This window comes from Chenopodium quinoa, unplaced genomic scaffold (assembly GCF_001683475.1).
Source record: "Chenopodium quinoa cultivar QQ74 unplaced genomic scaffold, ASM168347v1, whole genome shotgun sequence".
NCBI classification, from domain to species: domain Eukaryota; kingdom Viridiplantae; phylum Streptophyta; class Magnoliopsida; order Caryophyllales; family Amaranthaceae; genus Chenopodium; species Chenopodium quinoa.
In genome coordinates, this window is record NW_018744369.1 from 1,112,931 (window position 1) to 1,138,492 (window position 25,562).

Sequence of the window (25,562 nt, forward strand, 5' to 3'; positions counted from 1 at the left end):
ATGATTGGTATGTACTCAACTGTGATGGGGCAGCCAAGGGTAACCCAGGGATTGCTGGTGGGGGTGGTATAATTCGAAACTGTGAAGGCCAATTTGTTTCGGGGTTTACTGCAGGCCTTGGTATTTGTTCAGCCTTTAGAGCTGAAATCCTAGCTCTTGCAAAGGGTCTAAAGCTTGCTCAGAATCTCCAAATTCAACAGCTGGAAATTCAACTCGATAATCTTGCTTGCATCCAAATTTTGCGTAAAAGAGACAGCATTGGAGGAGAAAATGCTCATGTTATTGCTGAGTGTCTGAATATGATTTGAAGCTCTACTTGGAAAGTGAAGGTAACTCATATTTTATAGAGAAGCAAATCGCGCGGCGGATTGGTTGGCCAACTGCGGCGTCACTCAAGACACTAATTTTTGTATTGTTAATTTCATTCCTTTAGAGCTTGGTAGGATTTTAGATGAGGATGCAAGGGGGGTATCTCTGCCTCGCCTTGTACCTCCTTAGGAGCTTAGTTTTATTGTTTATTTCTGTTTTGTTTCTCTGCTTTGTTTCTTGTTTTCTTTCCCTTTGGATTTTGTTCCTCATATGAATAAAAAAAAAAAACATAAATTTTCACTTAGTACTTAGAAATTGACTTTTTATTTGTCTAAAAATTGTTTGAAAAAATGTACTATGTATAATTTTTCCAATACATAACATTTTTTATTTACTCTCTCTTGTGTTTTTTTAAGTGTTATGCTTACCAAATCCGGCCGTGTTTTAATAAGTGTTACACTTCTATATTTGACAAAAAAAAAAAACTACATTAAAATATTATGGGCGTGTTTGGCACTAGCTTTTGAGTAGCTTTTAGTGGTTTGACGTATTCAAACCACTACTTTAAAAAAATTTTGAGTGTTTGGGAATCTAGCGGTGGGTGTAATGTTTAGTGGTTGAGGTAATATTAACTTTTGTGAAAAGCTAAGTAGCTGTTAAAATTTTCTTCTATTTTTTTAGGATTTTACAGCTAACAGCTAGTTTACTAAACACTCATACTTAATTATTTATTTTCACAGCTAATTAACAGCTAACAGCTATATTTTGCCGAACACGCACTATTTCTCTCTTCACTCATGGTCGCTAACCAAATCCACTCCTACTTTTTTTTATTATATCTCTCCTCTCACATGTATTAAATTTCAATAAACTATTAACTTCAATTAAATTGCCTAAAACTATGTGCCGGTCAAACTGTAATACTTAAAAAAACAAATAACCCAAATAGGCAACACGAAAGAACAAAACCCACCCATATATATGACTATTTGACCCCAGCTCACCATCCTATTCTCTCTCCTCTCCCATTGTTCACTTTCTGCGCCTACGAACTTTCCGGACGTTTCAAATTCCTCCCCAAAATATATTTTTCCCCCAAAAAATTTCATCAAAACCCCCCTTAATATCCGTAAATCCCGAAAATACTCCTTATAACACCTTCAAATTACTTCACATTCAATCAAACATATCCAATCCTTCATCTCTACCCTTAGGGGTAAAATCGTCAAATTCACTAAACCCATAAATAGTTAAAGACAGCAAATCGTTAAGCCTTCTTAGCTAAGACTCAACTTTCTCTTCCAACTCACATTCATTTCTTCAATACAAATCCTCAATTTTCTCTCTCCTCAATTTTTCTAGGGTTCCTAAAATCCCCAAGTCAATTGTAAAATTCGTTGGATTTTTGCTGAAGTTTTGAAGGAATTGTCTCGGTTAACAATGGCGATTGTTGAAGAAGGAGGTGAATTCGTGGTTTTATCGAAGATTAGAGCAGGGCATAAGCGAGAGTTTCAATTTGCTTTGAAATCGCAAAACGAGATTTCTGGGTTACTGAGTCGAACTCGAGTTAGGAAGAGTCCTGTGACTGAGGTGAACGAGTTGCAGGTTGTGAAGAAGATGAAGAAGAAACCGGTGGGAAGGATGAGGAAGATGACGTCATCTCCTCGATTAATGGAGAGTGAGGATGAGGCGGAGAGTGATGTTGTGGATATGGTGAGTGATGACGAGTATAATCGTCGTCAAAATGTGGAGAGTCAAAGGAGAGAGAATGGGAAAGTCAATGGAAATGGAAATGAGAGTGACACCATTGTTGAGGATGAAGGTAGTAATGTAACGAAGAAGGTTCCTAAGAAATTGAAGGAGCTTCTTGAAACTGGGTTGTTGGAGGGTTTATCTGTTAAGTACATTCGAAGTAGTAAGGTAATTTTGCTAAACACCCAGAAAAATTGAAACATTTAGGTAGAATAAACAATTGATTGCAGAACATTTTGGTATTTTTTATGCTTGAAATGATGTAATTTTGATTTATTTTGGTGTGGTTTTGACAGAAATTTCCGTCGAATAAAGGGCTTGCTGGAATTATAAGAGGGTGTGGAATTTTGTGTTTCTGTGACGATTGCAAGGGCATTCAAGTAAGTTGGTGTGTACTTTATATATTTAATTTTTCTTTGAAAATATTCTGCATGTTATGTTACTTCGGCCTCGACATTTCACTTCAAGTACTCGTGTCGGGTATATTCGTGTTGAGCATATTCTGCCTATTATGTAACTTAGACTCTACATTTCACCTCAAGTACTCGTACCGGGTACTCAGAAACCCTGATATGGATAAGGTCTTATGGATACCTCCACACCTCATTTGGGCCAAAACTATGTTATTTACTACAAAGTACTGCATATGAAATAGCTGATTCGGTGACACTTGGAAATGAGTATGGACACCTCCGCATCTCATTTGGGCCTATATAGCTGAGTTGACACTTGGAAAAGTACCCATGTCAGACACGAGTACCCAATTTGTGTAACATAAATTGCATGTGTTGGATTATGTTATTTATGTATACTCATATGATCATATCATCGTATGTTGTTAGAATAATTTGAATAATGTTTGATGAACTTACTAAAAGTGGCTTGAAATGTAAATTAATCTCGTATTTGATGATCAGTGAGACTTTTAATCGGGATTTATATCTTAATTAAAAACAACCCTATGTATTTTATGATCTTCAGAACAGTGAAGTGCAAGTAAATTGTGAAATTGAGATTTGTGTTTTGATTAATGGGTACCTAGCTTTGCATAGTGCATTACTGTTGTGTGCGATAATGCTGTTACTCTTTTGGCCATTTGATCACTCTTTATGGGTGTTGATCGATTGCTAAATCCTTTATTCTCTTGTGGTTAATGAATTATGAATATTATGCAGGTTGTAACGCCAAATCAGTTCGAATTGCATGCGGGTAGCTCAAATAAACGTCCGCCAGAGTACATATATTTGGATAATAGAAAGAGCCTCCGGGACATTTTGACTGTGTGCAAGAATGCCAACCTGAAGTATCTAGAAGTCTCAATCCAAAATGCAATTAGTTCTTCAACTGAGAAGAAAATTGCATTTTGTGTCGAATGCAAAGGTATATTTGGAGTTTTATTATTGTATAACATTTTCTACTTCTCTATATTGAGAATTGTTATAGAATTTGATTGAAATTGTAATGATCTTCCCTTCTAGAACCTATCTCTGATGCTAGTATTGGAAGAATGGCGCTGCTTTGCAGCTCCTGCTCAGATTTGGAAGCTTCTCATATGACCCCAATTCGAGGCATTAACACTGATGAAAGGTATGCTGGACTAAAGCATTTGGTTTGACATAGGATTTTTTGCCTTTTGTGCATTTTATAAGAGTAAATTTGTAGTTGGTAAAATTCTGATATCCTTTTTTGGAGTTCATGCGTATTATGTAGATTTCATTAGAGCATGATTGTGTCTTGATACCTGATACCTCTCTCTCTCTCTCTCTCTCTCTCTCTCTCTGTGTTTTTTTTTTTTTTTTTTTTTTTTTTTTTTTTTTTTTTTGTTTTGGGCAGTGGGGAATCAAGATAAAAGTCATAAACAACACTAGGCCTCCCCTGATAATTAATCATAATATCTTGGGATTATATAATGATTCAAACTGTCTTTTTCATGTTCTCAACTTTGTTTTACTGTCTTTAAAAAGATCTGGGATTGAATTGTTTAAGTTGAGATCTAATTCATCCAGCCTCCCCATGCCAATCTCGGAGATTTTACTGTGTTTGGACTGTTAGTGCTGATTAAGAATGTTGTAAATCATTTACAATGAAAGAAATTATGAAATACAAATTGTTTCGGGGTTTTCTGATGTTTTGCGGGAGAGTTACAATTCCGAGACTGGAACCGGACGCCTGTACCTGCAAAACAAACGGATGCTCCGGATGATTGGAGATCCGCCTCCGACGGTCAAGTTAGTACTTGATTAAGGAGTAATTAATGCGGAAATTAAAGTGATTGGGTCTCTCTAGGTGAGAGTGTTTAATGTGTGTAATCTGCGTTTTTTCCCTTAATGAGGATTAAGGGAGCTATTTATAACCTCGGGAAACGTGCCAATCTAGGTTTAGGTTAACCTTGGGCTGATTGGGCTTCCCTCGGAAGTTGGGCCTAGGTGACCGGCTTCTCCATTAGGCATGGAGTATGCCACGTGTCATGACATAATAAGTCCAGGGTGGACGAATAGGCGTGTGCCACGTGGCAAGCCCTGAGAGGTCCAACTGGGGGACACTTGGCAGGACCTGATTGGCCCACGTGGCGCATTCCGATTGGTGGGAGCAAAATCCCCTAATCACAAATTGTGCTAATGAGAATGAAAATCCTAGCACTGGACATAAATTTTATGTATTTATTTATTGGTAGAATACTTTATTAGTTTTCTTGCATTATAAGTTGTACATCATCCAACTTCAAACTTTCGCATGTTCAGCAGCATACCTTTTTCTTAAGCTAGTAACATTAATAATTTGGCATTTGATTTTTATTTACTGTTTTTTTTTTGTAAAAAAACATTGTCTTGATGTGTGCACTCATAGCATGAATGATGTACACAAGCTACTTTTATCTATTTTTTGTAAACTGAGAATTTTTTTGTTTTGCCAATACATATGTTTCTGTGTACTGAGGTATTTCATTACATTTCCAGATATGGCCAGCCTGTTTCACAGCAGAATTCTTCTAGTCATGTCTCAAAAATCAGCTTGCAATCAACTAAAAGTCAGGGCAAGATAACCCTGAAGTGAGTGTACTCTGTTTTGTTGATAGCCATCCATTTGACTTCCTTGTTGTCAAAAGATTGATCTGTTGACTTATTGCCTGTGTTTTTTGTTTCTTTTTCTTTTTTCCCCCCTAGGGACTTGCGGTTGCATAAATTGGTATTCCAGGATGATTTTTTGCCTGATGGTACAGAATTGGGATACTATGTTCGTGGAGAGGTCAGTTGATTTGGACGAAACTTATAATATATATATCCTCCATTAGTCTCTTTACTTCAGAGTAATGGGCCATCTGTGATTTACTTTTAGTTTTCACCATGAGTTATTCTATATCTGTGTTAGTAAAATCTATGTAAAGATGGTTATCTAGAAGTTTTTACAGCGACCACACTGACGAGATTATTTATAAGACGATTATCAATAGATTCAATGCATGATTCTTTTTGATGTTTAATTTGAGTCTATTATTTTGAAATGATGTTTATGTTTCCTGCGCTGTTGCTTCTTTGCTGAACAGAAGGTTTTGTCTGGCTACAAGCAAAATTCTGGAATTTTCTGTTACTGCTGCAAGACAGAGGTATTTTCTCTTCTTTTGGTTTACATGTGCAGTTGTATACCTAGGATAGAACTTTGTTCACTCATATTTTATTTATTTATAATTTATGGACAGGTTAGCCCATCTCAATTTGAGGCACATGCTGGATTTCCTTCTCGCAGGAAGCCGTAAGTAGATGTAGATTTTATATGTTTCTTTCACTGGTGCTGTTTTCTGTGGGCTCTCTCTCTCTCTCTCTCTCTCTCTCTCTCTACACTTTTGAGGCATACATCTATTGAGCCCTGGCATATGCAGAATGACAGATTGGATAAATGAATTTCTTTACTGAATCATGCACTTACACCTGGAGTCTCTTCCTTCTTGATCATGTAAAGCCAGAATTGAAATTTAAATTATTTAACTCTTAAGATAGCATGTTCACTATTTTGGAACATTCCCACTGCATTTCCACAAATCCACGTGCTACTAGACTTTATTTATTTACTTTTGGTATAATCGAGTTAGAGTGCAATTTTATTTTTCTAAAGCTTTATTCTCTCTGTCACTCAAAGGATATTCCATTTAGACTTATCTCTTTATTTATGTTCTTACCCTAACCAATTTTAACTATTATATAGATATTTTATTATTAAAAGAAACGGGTATTCCTCTGGAGACTGGGAGTATTAAGGAAATTACTGTAGAAGCCTGGACCCCTTAGTGAAACATCGCCCAAAAGAAATATTGAAGTTATATGATTATGGACAGAAGATGATTAAAGAAATTGCTTCAGGCATCGACCCCTTCATCAAACATTATGCAAAGATTTTATTGCTGTTGTCTTTTCTTTTGGAAACCTGTTTACACGTGTTTTTAATCTGTAGGTGTTAAGACAGTTTTAACGTAAATCTGTACGTATCAAAATGGAACCATATTTGGCTTATAAATATGTAATATTTTTCCTAGTCTATTAGCATCTTTTTTCCTACATATGTTGATTTTGTATATTCTTCTGACAGTTACCTCAATATATACACTTCGAATGGTGCATCTCTTCATGAATTGTCACTCACTTTATCAAGAGCAAGCCAGTTCTCAACAGATGATAATGATGACCTATGCAGCGTCTGCCATAGTTCAGGGAATCTACTATGTTGTGATGGTTGTCCAAGGGCATTTCATATAGGTTAGCTGTGTACGCTTAATAATAAGAACATGCTTGTCTTGCTACTTATTTGGGGATGTTCTGGTTGTTTTTCCCTCATTTATGTTGAAGTTCTAATAGTGAATATAATTAGGGAAATTTTGATTGAGTAGAATGTTAGGTTGAAGGAAAATTTAGGAGAATGATTGACTGGAAAACTAATTATACATTATTCTTGAAGTTGTGATGACTTGTGCAGCAGCTTTGAGTTTCAAATCATGGATTTTTTCCTAAAGTGATGAGTTTCTGTAGTTATTTAAGCTAGAGGTACAATTTACTGTCAGTGCCATACAATGGTTAGTTTAGTAAATTTTTGCTTCAAATCAAAATTTAATGTATCTCTGTTTTCTCTGAAGATGCTAGACAGAGAAGACTTTTCATAGTTGTTGCTAGTATGTTTTCTTTCATGTAAGGGCATCAGTGTTAATAGTTTTAGTTTAGAGAGTAGAAGACTTTAGGTTTATCATTTCCTTTTTTGAAGGTGATGTCACTTGTATATCTCTTTTATCATCATACCGTTGGTATTGTTACCTACTTACCTGTATGGGGTTTAGATAGGCTTTTTTTTTTTTTTTTTTTTTTTTTTTTTTTTTTTTTTTTTTAATTACCAACAGCTCTATCGTTCTCTGCTTCTTCTGAAAAGGATCTATGGATAAAAACATCTTATTAGGATTCAGTACTATAGCTACTCTACTATGCTTTTTTTCAGTTTTATGTTTTCAATTAGATCTTAATATTTGGTTTTCTACAGCATAGCGCCCTTGCTTTACATGTCAAAATGCTGATAAGCTGATACGAGTAGAATGAGTTTTAAGAGTATTTTATGTAATGTTAAAAAGTAACAAATAAAAAATAATAATAAACAATTTTCTGCAATTTTTCTTACAATGACCATTAATGTGTTTTTTAATCACAAACTGCAGCGCTGATGTGCTTTTTCTTTCTTAATTATTGTTTCGGGGTTTTCTGATGTCCTGTGGGAGAGTTACAATTCCGAGACTGGAACCGGACGCCTGTACCTGCAAAACAAACGGATGCTCCGGATGATTGGAGATCCGCCTCCGAAGGTCAAGTTAGTACTTGATTAAGGAGTAATTAATGCGGAAATTAAAGTGATTGTGTCTCTCTAGGTGAGAGTGTTTAATGTGTGTAATCTGCGTTTTTTCCCTTAATGAGGATTAAGGGAGGTATTTATAACCTCGGGAAACGTGCCAATCTAGGTTTAGGTTAACCTTGGGCTGATTGGGCTTCCCTCGGAAGTTGGGCCTAGGTGACCGGCTTCTCCATTAGGCATGGAGTATGCCACGTGTCATGACATAATAAGTCCAGGGTGGACGAATAAGCCCTGAGAGGTCCAACTGGGGGTCACTTGGCAGGACCTGATTGGCCCACGTGGCGCATTCCGATTGGTGGGAGCAAAATCCCCTAATCATTTGCCCCTCACAGGTGGCACGTGACTGGTCACGTGTTACCTGTGACAGGTGTCGCCTTGTAACAGGCGACGACCTGCTACAAGTGTCACTCGGCGAGAGGCCGAGAGATTCTCCCGCCAAAATTTTGAATTCTGGAAGTGACCCTTCGCCTTCCACTTCGCCTATATAAAGGAGTGTTGACTTCGGTCATTTTCACACTTGAAAACTTTGTGAGAGAACATTCGGACCCCTGAACTTGCTTTGACATTTTGGACCCTTTCTGCCTACCGCCTGCTCTGACAAGCCGACTGCAAAGGATTTTCAGAACTTCATCAATCGTCACTCGTTCAGGTAACCGTCGATTCTCTTACTCTTAATTTTCTCTTTACTTTATTCTTTTTTGAAATGGCACCACGGAAGCACACGACACGACCTAGGTTAGTGATCAGCCGGTCACCGAGGACGGCTGAATCTAGGACTAGGAGTGTCGCCTGCCCTTTTCTGGACCCGTCTTTGCCCTTTATACAAAGTCCGACTGTATCTGTGTCTATGCAGAGCATGATGGCCAGAACAAAAAAGACTGCCAGAATCTCAAACTCAGACAGCTCCTCCCACAGGGTGCCGATTAGTGAAACATCTGACCAGGCGCCAGATGTGGAAGTGAAACAAAGCGGCTTGAAAGCCGGCAGTTCTGAGGGAGGAGTCAAAGTGACCCCTTCCCATTTTACAGTTGACAATTCTACATTCTCTCCTGCTCCTTTTAAAGGAGAGGAGGCGGGCCCCTCCGGGAGAGGGGAGGAGTCGTCCTCTTCGGACTCGTCAGAGGACGAATCCGAGTCTAGCTCTTCTGGCCATGCTTCTCTGGACACAGAAGAGAAAAACAGTTTGCCTACAAGAGGCGAGGCTTTCTCACGCAGTTGAGAAGGGGGACGATTGGGCGGAGCCATCCGCCTCTCACCGAGAGCAAAATACCTCTTACTACTGAACGGTACCTCGGGGCGGATCACGGCCATGCAAGAGAAAGTGGGGAGCTTTATCGCAAACCACACAATGGGCCCCGGCTTTTTAGTGTTCGTGCCGGATCCAGAAGACACAGTCGTCTGGCCGGCTGGTACCAGTTATGATGGCGCCTGCTTTAGCATCTACGAGGCGGCCATCAAGGCTGGGCTGCGCTTCCCACTACATCCGGCTGTTCAGCGGATCTTGGATGGGTATGAGTTGGTGTTATGGCAGTTAGCCCCGAACTCCTGGGTCAACGTACTCGGCTATGTGGCCGGGTGCGAACTGCACGGGGTGGAGCCGAACTTCGAGGCTTTCGCCCACATGAACTACCTCAGCTGGACCCCTAAGGCAGGCGGTACCGGCTGGTATCAATTGACGAGCCACAGGGGGTACCTCATGACGAGAAGTAAAGCAAACAAATGGAAGGACTGGCGGAGCACCTTCCTTATCATTGAGAGTTCAGACACAGAGCTGAACAAGCGCTTCAACAGGTGGAACAGGAACCCACCCTTCTTGCAGGCGGCCGCAGCATGCCGCCTGTTCCCCCAAAGGCTAAGAAAGAGATCCTAGATAAAGGACTCTTCAAAGTAGAGTCGAAGGTGAACTCTACTTCAGGGGTACGAGAGCAAGTACCCCTGCACTGCGTCCCGAGCTTCAAATGGCTCTACGACGAGTACTTTTTGGCCGCCTGTGGCCTCAGCAATCGGTGCTCAAGAGGTAGCCGGCCTGTCGAATACTCTGTTGTTCCGTGCATTTCTTGTTATGACTTTTATTAACTTTGCTATTTGTTTTTGCAGCGGACGCCATGAGCAAAATTACCGCCTCCAAGACTGCGGCGGCCATGTTGCGGGCCTCCATCATGCAACAGTCTTCAATCGACTCCCCTAACAAGGGGGCACCCTTGGTGGGCTTCGAACCTTTCACCCTCTTTTTGGAGTTGTGTTTTTGCATATACTGACTCTTTTCTTCTTTTTTAGACGGGCGCTCCAAGAGCTTCTTCTTCCCAACAGCCGGACCCCAAGGCCCGGAGGACGACTGTTGCGAGCTCTCCTGGTTCTGCCAGGAAACATGCGGCGGCTGAGAAACAGCCGACCACTTCTTCTAAAACTCCAGCTGGGCCACCTAGAAGTATGAAATTGTCCTTGTCAATTTTAGACTTGCTCCCTTCTTTACTAGGTCGAAGTGGCCAAGTCTATGATCAAGGCCGTACCTCCAGCTGAAAGAGAGGCGGTCAGGGGTGTCGGCACCCTTGACCTAGACGGGATTGCAGGGGTCCTTGCTGAGGTATACTTAGCATATTTTTGAGTATTTGAATTCCAGGACGCCTGTTTTCTTTTTTGTTTGGAAACTGACGACTGTTCCCCTTTTTACTTAGGCCCTGCTCCGAGTGAACGGCCTTCGCAAGCCGCTTGACCGGAAAAACAAAGAGGTAAAGGCTGCAAAAGCTATGGCCGCCTCTGACTGTGATAAGGCAATGTTTCAAATTGCCCAAAATGAAGTTCTGACAATTGATATTCTTTATTATCAGGTGCAGGCTACCGCCGCTATCCCGGCTCAGTTAGAGGCGGCCTAGAAGAGGAATAGCGAGCTGGAGGCGACCATCAACAACCTCAAGACCGAGCTGAGACCTCTTCGCCAAAAGATGTCCTCATACGAAACCTTGGAGAAATCCTTGGCGTGCGTAAAGGAACGCCTGGTGACCCAGAAGAAGAGTCTTACTCAGGAGCTCTCGGAAAAGACCGAGCAAGAAAAGAAAGAGCTGGTCCGGGAGATGATGGAAGACTCTGCTCAAATCCAGCGCATGACTTGGGGCCGCCTCTTCCCCAATGCCGACTTTGCCTCCCGGGAAAAAACGTACCGTCAGTGTTCTGATAGATATAATCAAGAGATCCTGGCGGCTGCTGAGGAAGAGGCGTTGGAGGAGGAGGAGCAGCCGGTAGTGGCGCTTGTGCCGCTTGGGGTAATGCATCGAAGAAGGATGCAGCTGAAGCCGAGTCCAGCAAAAAGAGTGCTGACCAGGCGGCAGCTGCTAATATTGAAGATCTGCCCCCTTCATAAGCTTTATGTCTTCTTTCCCCGGCCTGCGTGCCGTTTGTTTGTATTTACCCGGCCAGGGGGCCGGGGCTCTGAATATTTTGCCGGTCTTTAATGACCGGCTTCCTTTTAATGAATATTTTTGTTTTGCTTCAAATTTGTTTAAGTATTGAATATTCTGATATCCAATTGTACACTATACCGACTGTTTTACATGGCCGATAGTTGCAGACAGGTACGGATAGTTAGTCACGCCGCATATGCCCCTGGACGACTGGTTATCTGTTTCCAGGCTAGACGATCAGTCGGCCATTATCCAATCGGTATTCGAACCATTTTAAAGACTGGATCCCCTTTAGGCAGGCGGTCTTGTCATTTGTAAAATTAACCAAGTAGGAAAGTGGTTTCCTACTTGTCATGTTTTTAGGCTAGAGACTTTAGGCCGTCTAGGCCGACTGTTTCCCGCCATATTTAATCTAGTGTGAACAGGTGCTGTATGAACACCTTTTTAGTTTCATATTAAATTTTTAAGGAGTGACCAAGTAAACATGATTGTTACCTAGTTGCCAAGTAACGGAGTAGTAGAGGTATCAAGCGGTGGGTACCGGTTGTTCCCCTTTATTCGCCAATGTTTGTTGGCTTTTAACTCATAAAATACCAACTGTTCTTATCCCAAGTAGTTTAGTCGGTCGGTTGACCCGGATGGTTACTGCGAACACTTGCTTGACGTGATTAGTGGTTAAGTGAGAGTTATCCTTGTCCGGGAAACGGCCACGTGGTTGTCTTGGTTAGACAGTCGTATAGGTGCCGTGTAATGATTTTATAGAACAATGTTCCACCCAAAAAGGGAGCTGCTCTCTGCGACGAATTTCATCCGGATGGATGCCGTCGGACGCCTGCTATAACGTTGGGACAGGTCGAATTGAATTTTTATATTTTGATCAGTTGGCTTGGCGCCTGGTCTGATCATTTTAGCTATGAGCCTTTGATAGTTCTTGGTGAACTGTATTATGGGAGTGTAGCCGGTTGAGTGAAACAAGCGACGTGCCCCTCTTAAGTAAGAATAAAAATTAAACATGGAGAGTAGCCGACTGTTTGTCATTAGGCATGCCCCTCTTAAGTAAAAATGAAAACAAAGTATGGAGAGTAGCCGACTGTTTGTTAGTAGGCGTGCCCCTCTTAGTACAAAATTGAATATTAAGTATGCAAACTTTTATTAAGTAGCCCTTGACTATTTACATCATTCAAAAGAAATATTTCTTAAGATTATCTACATTCCAAGTTCGAGGCAACGGTTGGCCGTCTGGTGTTTCCAGACGGTAGGTACCGTCCCTGACCTCTTCACAGATTCGGTAGGGTCCTTCCCATTTGGGAGTTAGTTTGCCAGACTCATTAGCCCTTCCAACTGCTTCCATTTTTCTAAGTACAAAGTCCCCCACTTTGAGTGGACGCCTGTGTACTTTTTTGTTGTATGATCTAGTCATTCTCAGGCGGTAAATTTCATGGCGCAAGACAGCATTGCCCCTCCTTTCAGGAAGTGAGTCTAATGCCAGGCGCATGGCTTCCCAGTTTGCCTCTTCGTCACATAGCATTACTCGAAGAGTCGGCTCGTAGTGTTCTATTGGAAGAACAACTTCCGCACCATAAGTTAGGAGGAATGGAGTTTCTCCAGTCGCCCCTTTTTCAGTCGTCCTAATGGCCCAGAGAACATGTGGTAATTCATCCGCCCATAGGCCGCCTGCTCGTTCAATCTTTTTCTTGAGAACGTCTGAGATGATTTTATTAAAGGCTTCTACCTGGCCGTTTGCTTGTGGACGACCGACAGATGCAAAGTAGTGTGCAATTCCTTGGTCACCCAACCAGCTTTTGAGAACAGGCGTCTCAAATTGGGGACCATTATCAAAAACCATAGACATGGGAACCCCGAACCGAGTGATGACATTTTTCCAAATGAATGAAATTACATCCTTCGTCTTGATTCCCTTTACAGCCTCCGCCTCTACCCATTTAGTGAAGTAGTCGACGACAACAAGTAAGTACCTCCCGCCTGTAGCAGGCGTATATGGACCCAGAATATCCATGCCCCACTTAGCAAACGGTAGTGGGCTATGAATGGTAGTGAGGACGGTGAATTAGTTTGCCAAACCTTTGGCACTTGTCACATTTTTTCACCATCTCCATCGCATTTGCTTCTAAAGTAGGCCAAAAGTAGCCCTGCCGCCTTGCCCGTTGAGCAAGCGTCCTACCGCCTATATGGGAAGCACAGTAACCAGAGTGAAGATCATCTAGTATCTCTCGCCCCTTTTCTGGAGTAACACACTTTAAGAAGGGTTGAAGGTACCCCCTTTTGTGAAATTCTCCCTTTATTATTTCAAAACTGGTTGCTCGTTTTTTCAGTGCTGCCGCCTGTTGATGATCATCCGGCAGGGTACCATTTGTCAGATATGCCCTGATTGGATCCATCCAGGTTGAGCTTTTGTCTAAGATTCCAATAGGGTCTTCCTCAATGCTTCTCCTCTCCATTACTTCCCAAAAAACAGTTCGAGGAGTATCACAGGAGGCGGATGATGCTAATTTTGAAAGTGCATTCGCCTGGTTGTTTTCTGATCTCGGCACGTGGGTCAGATGGAAATCCTCAAGGGTGCCGACTGCTTGTCGGACCGCCTGTAAATACTTGATCATGGCCGGATGGGTTGCTTCGTATTCGCCATTGTACTGACTCACTATCAATTGTGAATCGGAACAGGCGTCTATTTTTCTTTCCCCTGCCGCCTTGCACATGCGGATTCCGGCTAGTAAAGCTTCATATTCTGCCTCATTGTTTGAGGCCTGAAAACTGAAGCGTAGAGCATACCCGTACATGTCGCCTTCTGGCGACTGACATATGACGCCTGCTCCACAACCATTTGAAGTAGAGCTTCCATCCACATATACCTTCTAGACTTGGTCTAGAACTTGAGAGTCAGGAGGACGAGTCATCTCAACAATAAAGTCAGCAAAGGCTTGCCCCTTCACTGCTTTTCTAGGCTCGAAGGTAACTTCGAGGCTCTGTATTTCTATGTCCCATTTGATCATTCGGCCTGACGACTCCATGATGGTCAGTGGCCGCTTGATAGGTTGGTCTGTATACACGACGACTGCATGTGCCAAAAAGTAGGGCTTCAATTTTTTAACAGCCATGAAGAGTGCAAGACCAAATTTCTCCACTAAGGGATACCTCAACTCGGCATTTTTCAGTACGTGACTGACAAAGTAGACCGGGAGCTGACAACCGTCTCTTTCAGCAAGGAGAACAGCGCTTAACGCATGATCAGAGACGGCCAGGTACATGTAGAGTACTTCTTTGGGCAAAGGGCTGACCAGCCTCGGCAAGGAATGCAAGTGAACTTTCAATTTCTGGAAGGCCGCTTCAACATCCGACCCCCATTCAAACCTTGCCTTTTTCTTAATTGCCTGGAAAAAGTATAGGCATTTGTCGCCTGATCGGCTTAGAAATCTTCCCAAGGCCGCCAGACAACCTGTTAACTTCTGAACCTTTCGGATGGTACGAGGCGACTGCATGTCGATGACCGCCTGCACCTTCTCAGGGTTCGCCTTTATTCCTCTCTGATTGATAAGGAATCTGAGAAATTTCTCAGACTCAACTCCAAAGAAACATTTCCTTGAGCATGACATGGTGCCGCCTGAGTGTGGCGAAAGTTTCTCGGAGGTCCGACAGATGATCTTTTTGAAGTTTAGACTTGACAATCATATCATCAATATATGCCTCGACATTTCTCCCAATCTGATCAAAGAACACAGTGTTTATCATTCGCTGGAAAGTGGCTGGGGCATTCTTAAGACCAAATGACATGACCGTGTAACAGTATAACCCCTGATCAGTGACGAAGGCCGTCTTCTCCTGATCTTTCTTCCATAAAGGAATTTGATGGAAACCAGAGTAGGCATCCATAAAGCTCATCAAAGCATGGCCGGCTGTTGAGTCGACCAGGTTATCAATTTAGGCAGAGGGTAACTGTCTTTGGGGCACGCCTTGTTTAAGTTTGTGTAGTCTACACACATTCGCCAGGTGCCATTCGGCTTTTTATCAAGCACCACATTTGCAACCCAGTCTGGGAAGTAACATTGCCGAATGAACCCTGCATCAAGTAATTTTTTAAATTCGGCGGCTGCCGCCTGACTTCTTTCTTCGCCATGGTTCCGCTTCTTCTGCCGTACGGGCTTCTTTTTCGTATCCACGGCCAGTTTATGTACCGCCAGATCAGGACTAATGTCTGGCATTTCATGGACTTCGAATGCAAAGATGTCCTTGTATTCTTTCAATAGTTTGTGAAAGTCGTTACCCAGGTCCCTTAGAGCAGTCGTCCCAACCTTGATTGTTCTGTCAGGACGCGAGTCATCTAAGATCAGGTCCGTATGCTCACCAGCTGGCTGAGGGCGGAATTCATCCGACCGCTCCTCTGCCAATGATTGCTATTTTCTGTCTTTTCTTGCGGCCCCTGTCTGGGATGCCTTTCTCTTCTTGCCGCCTGCTTCTTGAACAGGCGCACTCTCCTTGACATTGTCAAGGTCTATTTTTCCACCGCTCGACATAGTGGCCATAACAGTGGGCTTGACATCCGAGAGATAGCACTCTCGGGCCATCCTCTGATCTCCCCTTAAGGACCCGACTGTTCCATTATCCCTCTCAAACTTGAGCAACATAAGAGATGGGATTATAACAGCCTTGGAATTATTCAGGGTTGGTCGTCCCAGAATCATGTTGTAGGCCGAGAGTTCTTCTACTACCAGTAACCGGACTACCATGTGTCGTCCTTCCCCTTTTTCGCCTAGGCGGATGGGTAAATCCACTCGTCCCAATGGGTGGACGACTCCTCCTCCAAACCCTACTAAAGGGTGGGATGCCGGATGTATGCAATCAGTCTGATATTTTAGTTTCGACAGACATTTGCTACTGATGAGATCTGAGGAGCTTCCGGTATCTATGAGGATTCGGCCAACTCTCTGGTTGGCCACTTTACATTCAATAACGATAGGGTCGTCATGCGGCCCTCTTATCCCTCCTAGATCTTCTTCAGTGATGACAATCTCAGGAAATGAATATTTGGAGGGCCGTTCTTGGTGAACGGAATTTACATCTAACCGTCTGATATTGTCTTTGTTGCCCCTAATAGTGGGGTCGCCTCCTGAGAAGCCGCCTGCAATGGTGTAGACGACTGCATCATCTGTATCGGAGCTGTCGGCCTGTTGATTCTTTTTGGTCGACTGCTTTTTCGAGGAAGTGTTCCCCGTAGATTTCTTGACAAAAGTGTCAAGGTCACCTTGCTCATGCATTCATTGGTGTGATGACCAACATCTTCATGATAATCACAGAATTTTTCTTGGTTCCGATTGTTTGCAGAACCCTTCATGGGGACCGGCTTCTCAATTGAGATCCGTCCCCTTATTTCCTTTAGGATAAATTGGCTATCCTTGTTAAACACATACTTTGGGGAGTATGGTTTGAATTCTTTTTTCTTCTTCTGGGACGGCTGTTTAGAGGAATCAGTTGCCCAGACCTCTTTTCTCTTCTCGTCTTTGTTTGACGAGTGCTTCTGTCGTCCTTCTCTTTTGTCGGACTTTTTCCCGTCTGACTGTTTTACCGTACTACAAAGATCAGTCGCCTGTATATAGGCTTTCGCTTCAATCAAGGCCTCTTGAAGAGTCGCCGCCCTGTTTCGGACCAAATCAAATTTGAAGGTCGACCCGTCTTTGAGACCTCTGAAAAAGTCAGTATAGGCTACTTCATCCGGTAACCCTTGAATCTGTATTCTCATCAGGTTAAATCGCCTGATGTAAGAACGAAGCCCCTCCTTCTCGCCCTGCTGAATTGTTCCTAAATCAAGGGTCGTCTTCTTCGCAGGGATGTTCATGGCGAAGTTGGAGGTGAATAAGTAAGCAAGCGTCTTGAAGTTATTTACACAACCAGTCGGCAGGTTGCCGAACCATTGTTGTGCGATTCCTTTGAGAGTCGCTGGGAAACACTTGCACCAAGTGGGATCATCCAACCCTTGAAGGTACATCAGGTTGGTGAATGCCAATGCCATCAGATGGTCTTCTGGGTTAGTAGTGCCGTCATAGGCGCCTACTAATACATTTTTACTTTGGTCGGCTGAGCGGCTTCAGTCATTTCCTTGGAGAAGGCCGACGGCTGTTCACCAAGTCTAAGCAACCGTAGCTGCCAGTCCATAGGTTGGACATTTTTTGCTGCATGTCCACCAAACGGAGGTGGCTGTAAAAAATACTGTTGTTGCGGTACAAACGGTAAGTTTGGTACCGCCTGGTCGCTATGAAAGCCGGACTAACGGGAGGTGCCGCCTGATTGACTCTCATGATACGACTGAGTATGCCTCATCGAGGTATTTCGCAGACTGTCTTGGAAGTTTGAAGTAGAGGTCGACTCTGACAATCGGTCACTCTTCTTCTGCTCTAGCAGTAGCCGAGCGTCTGTGTATGTTTTCCTCGACCCGTCCGCCTGAATATGACGAACAGGTTTCCTATTTCCTGGAGTAGGAAAACGGTATTTTGTGAAATCAAGGGCAGGTGGCTCCCACTTCCTAGATTTAGGATGAGGGGTCGCCTCTCGCCCTTGAACTGGCTTCCTCTTCCGTGAAGTGGAGGGTTCCTTAGCCGACTGCTCCTTGTCCATAGCAGGCGGCTTCTTGTTGATCAACTCTTGAATTTCTCCCTTGAAGTCCCTCATGAAGGTCATGAGTTCGTTCCTTGTGATGGGAGCAGACCCATCAGTCGGCTGTTGCCGAACAGGCGGTGTGCCTGCTGGCTCGCTTCCAGTTTGAAGATGTTCTCGTTCCCTCCTTTCGGTATGACGGGTACGTCGGGCCCTTAGGGTCCCGTCTGAAGCTGTGTGAGCTTCAACTTCAAATTCATTCTCAGTATCGTGGTCCGACTGAACTAGAGGATCGTCCAGGGGACGTCTCTCTTCAGGAGCCGGTACAAACGTGGGTGCCATCTCAGAAGTACTCTCCCCACAGACGGCGCCAAAATGTTTCGGGGTTTTCTGATGTCCTGCGGGAGAGTTATAATTCCGAGAGTGGAACCGGACGCCTGTACCTGCAAAACAAACGGATGCTCCGGATGATTGGAGATCCGCCTCCGACGGTCAAGTTAGTACTTGATTAAGGAGTAATTAATGCGGAAATTAAAGTGATTGGGTCTCTCTAGGTGAGAGTGTTTAATGTGTGTAATCTGCGTTTTTTCCCTTAATGAGGATTAAGGGAGCTATTTATAACCTCGGGAAACGTGCCAATCTAGGTTTAGGTTAACCTTGGGCTGATTGGGCTTCCCTCGGAAGTTGGGCCTAGGTGACCGGCTTCTCCATTAGGCATGGAGTATGCCACGTGTCATGACATAATAAGTCCAGGGTGGACGAATAAGCGTGTGCCACATGGCAAGCCCTGAGAGGTCTAACTGGGGGACACTTGGCAGGACCTGATTGGCCCACGTGGCGCATTCCGATTGGTGGGAGCAAAATCCCCTAATCAATTATTATTGTAGTGTTTATAATGCATTTATCTGTGACATACTCTGAAAACATAACTGAATAAAAAATGAGCAAATGCTACTCATATTCTGCAATATTAACTGTGCATGGTTGGTTGATCTGCAGAAACTATGAGTTAGGACTTAGGATTATAATTAGCATCAGGTAGACTTGCTCCAAAGTAATTAATTGATATCAGGTTTAGAGAGAACTGGCAGTTGCATTGAAGTGGAACTCTTGTCCTGATGTAGAGGTGTGTATTTTGTTGTAATGTTAAACCGGATCAATGTAATCATGCAAGTAGAGAGCTATAGGGGGCTTTTTTGCTGCTCTTTGCTTTGATGTTCTGCTGTATGTTTACTTTTTTTTATTAAATACTTGTTTAGTTTCTGTTGAAATGTAGGATTTCTTCAAAAGTTGGAAATTTTCTACCGTGTGCATTTGTATACACTTTCTGCCTGACTAATGACTCTGTATTATTTACTCTCAGAATGCCTCTCTATACCAAGAATTCCACAAGATAAATGGTATTGCAAGTATTGTGAGGATAATTTTCAGAAGGAGAAATTTGCTGAGCGCAATCCAAATGCTATAGCAGCTGGTCGGGTCCCTGGAGTGGACCCAATTGAACAGATTACTAATCGCTGCATTAGGATTGTTAAGACCCTTAACACTCAAGATAGTGGTGGCTGTACATTATGCAGGTAAAATCGTTGAACTCTTGCTGTCCTTAGTTTTTAGCTCGTCGGTATATCGTCAAGTTTATAGTCGTGTAGATGGTTGTAATTCTTGTATGATATTGTACCTTATGGTAGTTCTAGAGAAAGGGGGAATTTTTCATGGTGCTTAATAAGCACATAGAACCCTGTTCCAATGTATATGGTTGATTCTTGTATGATATTGTGTTGTATGCTTGTTCTAAATAAAGGGAGTATCTCTCATGGTGCTTAATAGGCACATAGAACCTTCTTCCAATGTCTATGGTTGAGGTGGTAGAATAAAAACAAACTAGATAATTCCTGTCCTACATAAGATTTATGAATTCATCAACTCCAGGATTTGTAGTTAAATAGAAGGCTAGAAGTCTAGAACCCTGTTCCAATGTATAGAAACATGGGTTGAGGTGCCATTATAAAATTACTACTACTAAATATTTATCATCCTTCTGTGTATTTACTGGATTACATAAGATTTATGAATTTAAAAACCTTGGTATTCATAGTTGTTGAGGACCTAAGTCTATTTTTCATCATCATAATATATTTAGATGAGGTTGAGCTGTGAAAGGTCAACAATCTATGCTGACAAGTTGCTTTTGCTGTGTAATTGTTTATGTTAGATAGGCCTTCATTTGAATCCTGCCATCGTTCTTATTAGTAATGTATAAAACTTCATGGAATACAAATATAAATTTATGTAAACGATACATGGAGTTATACTTTTTTCTTCATATGCAGTGTTCAAGATTTCTGTAAATCAGGGTTTGGACCGCGTACTGTCATAATATGTGACCAGGTATTTATTTCTTAATTTATAACTCTTGTATAATTTTGTTAAAGCTAGTGGAACTAACTGTCAATAAACGTGCTTTTTACAGTGTGAAAAAGAATATCATGTAGGCTGTATGAGGAAGCACAAAATGCATGACTTAAAGGTCCGCATCATAACTTTTCCTATATTTCTAATAATGAAAACCTTGAAGGATTATTGTGTGTGCATACTATAAAGTTACCTTGGGCTAAGATTGTTAGTATGGCTCTTGTTGCAGGAGTTACCTGTCGGGAATTGGTTTTGTTGCTCCGACTGTGAAAGTATCAATTCTTCTCTCAAGAAGTTGATAGAGGAAGGTGAGCAAAGGCTACCAGATCATCTCATTGACGTGGTAAAGAAAAAGTTCATTGAGAAAGATTCAAATACTGACGATCTGGTAGTAACATGGAGGGTTTTTAATGGGGGAAAGTCATGTCTTGATGAGATAAGACCATTTCTTTCGAAGGCTGTTTCTGTGTTCCATGTGAGTTTTGTCTTTTTTCTCTTGCTCATATGTCCTTTCTTTACACTTTAAGATATTATTTCTGCTCTTTGCCTCTGTTTTTTCAACTTGTGGCATATTATACGATACATTCTGGTACTAAAGCGGTTAAGCCCATATGCCATATGACATTCGCCAATTTTATATTAATCCTTGTAGTGGATGCTCTGTAGAGAGGTGGAATTTCATTCATCTTAGCAGGCTTCAGATTGTTGGAACCTATATGCTATATGTGCTTTGTTAATCAATACTGTATTATAATTATGAGCTATCACTATCCTTGTCAAGGTTTTACTTTCACATGGTATAGTTATTGCTAATAGTTGATCATGATGTTCCCTATAGATCCCCTGATTAGGGGTGGCAATTCGGGTCAGCAGGTCGGGTTCGGGTCAGATTTCGGGTCGATTTCGGGTTATGCTTAGAAACTATTAAAAATAGTGTAAAACTTAATATTATTACGAAATATGAAATTTGGGTCAAATCGGGTCGAATTCGGGTTGTTCGGGTTCGGTTCAGGTCGGGTTCGGGTCTCTCTCAGTAACTTCGGGTCGGGTTCGGGTCGGGTTTTCGTGTCGGGTCAGGGTTTGCCAGCCCTACCCCTGATGAGATTTATCTGTCACAGCTACAATATGTCATAGCTAGTGGTATGCATTCTAAGATGGGGGGATCTGGCCTAACATAATCCCAAATCTCAATGGGGTATGTGGTCCACAGATCTGGGGTATGGAAAAAGCTTCTGATTACACATTTCTATCTATTGTGGTTTTGCCAACCTATCTAAACTTTGAACGGAATTACTTGAAAAAATTGGCTGGTTTCTATGTTGGTAAACGGGCTTTTTGATTTGACTGTGTAGTAGCTCCAATGAGAAATTATACCATGTATCAATAATTTCCTGTCCCATCTGAAGTGGTCACTTTCCCTGTAAAATAGATCGGCATTTTCCTTTACTCCTGTTAAAGTTGTGATCATCATTGTACTCCTTGACAATATCACTTAGGGGGTGTTTGGCAAGTGAGAATTGAGGGTGGGATTGAGAATTTTAATCCCAATTGAAAAAATAAGCCTTGTTTGTTTGGTGGGAATGGGAATAAAAAGGGGTTTGGGAATGGGATTATTTAGGGGTGAATTCCCACCATTTTATTACCTAGGGAGGGTAGGGTATTAAATGGATGGGAATGGGAGTAGGGGAAAAATGACATTTTTTGCCATTAATGAAAAGAATGAAATAATAATCTTAGTAAGGGTATTTTTGTAAAATTGTTATTTATTCCCTATATATTCCCACCCACTATCCGAACAAGGTATTGGCATATTTTCATGTATTCCCATCAATTAATTCTCAATCCCATTCCCACATTTTAATCCTTAAGTCTTATTGCTGTTTCTTTAAATATTTCTTAGGAGCAATTTGATCCAATCCGATATGGTGAACTGAAGCAAGATCTTATCCCACATATGGTTTATGGGTGAGTGAATTTACATTCTCTTTGATTGTCATCTCCCAGCTCACCCCCAACGTGAATCAAGAGTCATTCATGCAACTTTTTTTTTTTTGATTTGGCAGGAGGAATTTGAAGGAAAATGAATTTGGAGGAATGTGCTGTGCAGTGATTACTGTGAAGTTAGTATTTCCTTTTTCATTTTGGGGTTAACTCATTGATCTTTCTCCTGAAATTGCTTACACTTGCCTCATTCTGCAGCTCAATAATTGTCTCATGTGCTGTTTTCCGTGTATTTGGGAAGGAGGTGGTTGAAGTTCCCTTAGCTGCAACGAGTAAGGATTTTGTTGGAAAGGTTAGCTTATGTTCCTTATTTTGAAATACACTACTTCCACTATTCCTTCTAGTCACTTGTCTTCTCACAAAAGCTATACTTGTCTTTATCATACTTGATGTAAGTCAAATTTCTCATTTGGTTACTTCTATTAAAGAGTACTGGGATATAATTGTTTTGTGATGATTATTTTAAGTAAAAGTCATGGTTTGAGTGATGTCAAATGTGTGAACTATATGTATTATTTTGGGCTGATGGCTATTGTGTTTTATAGTATCTGCTATGTACTGAACTAACTATTTAATTAATGCAGGGTTACTTCCAATGCTTGTATTCATGTATGGAAAGTTTGTTTAAAGATTTGGGTGTACAGCGCATTTTACTTCCAGCTGCTGAGGAGACAAGATCATTGTGGGTGAACAAATTCGGTTTCATTGAGATGCCACAAGAAGAGGTTTGTTCTCTAAACTTAATGCATGTCTTTTTTTTGGTGCCATCTAACTTATCATTTGCTTATTGTGCTTTTTACAGTTCGATGATTTGAAAAAGTATTATGCCCTGATGATTTTTGATGGAACCTCAATGCTGCATAAGCTGGTGCCTAGGTCCGAAACCTGAGGTGTTGAGAAAGGTTGCTTGTGGACCAAAAAGGAAGGGCTTTTGTTCAAAGTATATTGCTTTTGACTTTGTACAGAGGATTAATATTGGTGAAATAGGAAGAATGGATCTTTTGGTTTTCCATACATATACAGAAATAGAACTGAAATCTCTAGTAGTGAGAATCAGGAAGTTTTGAAAGATATATATAAGGCGTAGGATTTTGATTAGTGCAGTTTGCTTGTGGAATTTACTTACAGCAGCTGTTAGAACACATTTTGTTGCAAATATGTAAATATTATTCTTCTTTTATGTCAAAGGTTAAAATTGTGTTATTTTCAGTAAGCGCAAGCTTCATGATATACTGCATTTTGTCATTGATATTTGGATCTGTTTGCAGTGGGAAAATCCTTGGGAATTATGGTCTAGGGATTGTTTGGCTAAGAGAGGTTTGGGAGAGAAAAAAAAAAGAGCTTTAACTAACTCGAATCTCTAATTAGAGTAGTTTGCTTGAGAGAGTATCAAGGCTAAAAAACTATTAAAAATTTTACTAATGCAAGATTTTTGGTTGATTGAAGATGAAGAGTTAAGAACTCTACCTATGAGAGTTAATAAGAGTTTTTAAGTGAGAAGTTTAATACTCCATAGTTGAGAAAAATGTTTTTCTTTTTATTTTTTTTTTAAATTTTTTTTTTATTCCTTTCTATCTTAAAGTCGAAATTACAAAAATCCAAATTAAAAATAAAATAAAACCTTTTGTTATATTTAATTAGCGGTATTGTCCTAAAAAAAATCACTTTAAACACCACATCATAAGAACTAAGGTCATGTTCTCTTCGACTTATTCAAATAATATTTAGTAAAAAAGAATTTGAATTTAAAAGTTTTAGTTTAGTAAAAATATTGAAGTTCATTAAAAATATGTTTTAATAAGTAAATACCAATAACATTAAGGAACAAAAGCAATATAGAGAAGTAAAAAAAAAAACTTTAAGCAATAAATATAAATTAAGTTTGGTAAACTGATTTTAAATTTGGCAAAAATAAGGTGAAAAGAACACGACCTAATTCTTTTTTTTTTTTTTTTAAAGAAACAAGACCTAATTCTAATATTTCCTTTGTTCTTTTTTTATTGAAACATTTTAATTTACCACTTTTGAAAGCACATAAATTCATTAACTAATAACTCTAATCATCAAAAATAAAATTATTAAAAAAAATTATACATAAAAAAAATAATTGAAGCAAATTTGATATAACACATCTCATATGACTATATAAACAACTAAAGCGTGTCAAATCAGAATTGTGAATAGTGTCATAAATTAATTAATTAAAATAGAATCGAGGGAAACTAATTTTGAAACTACTTTAAACTATTTCCTCCATTTTTTTAGTTGATACGTTTTTCTAATCTCATTTTCTAAATGTGTAATTTTAATAATTAATATTTCTAGTTATCAACATGTAAAAATTATATATACTAGTACAAAAAAAGTAGTTGACTAAAAAAGAATGAAGGAAGTATGATTAACTCCGCTAGTCATTATCATTTTGTGGCTACAACCAGTCTCAACCTTTTGTAAAAGAGGAGAGTTGTAATAAGTCTATGGTGATGACAAGCATTATATTTTAGCGACATCTTGGATATAAATCAAATTTGTCCAAATGCCTAGGGTTGGTGTCAAATATGCATTAGTCTTTACATCGAATCTAAATTTTTTTGGTGTTCCACCCAATTCACCCTTTGGGCTAATTCGGATTCGAGGATCAATTCTGGGTGGTTAGGGTTTAGTCCTCTTCCAATTGTTGTTGCTGGAGATCGAACACGGGTCTTCCCTACTAAATACAGTCCCAATCACCATTGCACCAACTACCAATTGGTTACATCGAATGTAAGTAATTAGAATAAGATAATTACATGTTATTGAAATTAGGGGAGTAATGAAGTAGGATTTTTTTTTTTTTTGTGTGTGTGTGCGCGCGCGCGCTCGCGCGGGGCAAAAGGGGCTAAAAGACCCAAAAATACAAAACAACTAAGCAATTAAACGAGGGGTAGTAACTCCTAAGATGTTCTCTTTGAGCAACTCCTTTATTTTGATCGGAGGTACATTGAAATAAATGACCAAGTAAACAACAATTGCTTAGTTTTCAATAAATTATCTAGAAGTTTCAATTTTATTTCTTTTCATTTTTATTCCCATAATTTGGAACCTGTATGTAAACGAATATAGGCCTTGTTTGGCAATTGGCTGCTGGCTGTTGGCTGTCGGCTGGTTTGATTGGCTGGTTTAACCGGTTGTTTGTATATTGACTTTTTTGTTGTCTTGTTTATTAGT

At 40.7% G+C, this 25,562-nt stretch overlaps 1 protein-coding gene across 1 annotated transcript; it reads left to right on the forward strand.

Annotated features, from left to right (window-relative positions):
* The first annotated feature begins 1,171 nt into the window (after nucleotides 1–1,171).
* Nucleotides 1,172–23,568, forward strand: LOC110696835. Its single transcript, XM_021874168.1, has 18 exons — nucleotides 1,172–2,229; nucleotides 2,358–2,441; nucleotides 3,237–3,441; nucleotides 3,540–3,648; nucleotides 5,019–5,111; nucleotides 5,226–5,307; nucleotides 5,606–5,665; nucleotides 5,759–5,811; nucleotides 6,643–6,809; nucleotides 19,306–19,519; nucleotides 20,273–20,330; nucleotides 20,413–20,469; nucleotides 20,584–20,829; nucleotides 22,255–22,319; nucleotides 22,418–22,474; nucleotides 22,554–22,647; nucleotides 22,940–23,080; nucleotides 23,158–23,568. Exons 1-18 carry the CDS (start codon nucleotides 1,750–1,752, stop codon nucleotides 23,242–23,244), a joined length of 2,352 nt encoding a protein of 783 aa, XP_021729860.1. The 5' UTR covers nucleotides 1,172–1,749; the 3' UTR covers nucleotides 23,245–23,568.
* The last annotated feature ends 1,994 nt before the right edge of the window (nucleotides 23,569–25,562 follow it).

What these genes read in the sequence shown, in the direction of transcription:
- LOC110696835 (XM_021874168.1), top strand. Translation starts at nt 1,750, where the DNA reads ATGGCGATTGTTGAAGAAGGAGGTGAATTCGTGGTTTTATCGAAGATT. An exon ending in AGTACATTCGAAGTAGTAAG is followed by an intron (nt 2,230 to 2,357) that starts GTAATTTTGCTA and finishes TGGTTTTGACAG; the next exon opens with AAATTTCCGTCGAATAAAGG. An exon ending in TGTGCAGTGATTACTGTGAA is followed by an intron (nt 22,475 to 22,553) that starts GTTAGTATTTCC and finishes CTCATTCTGCAG; the next exon opens with CTCAATAATTGTCTCATGTG.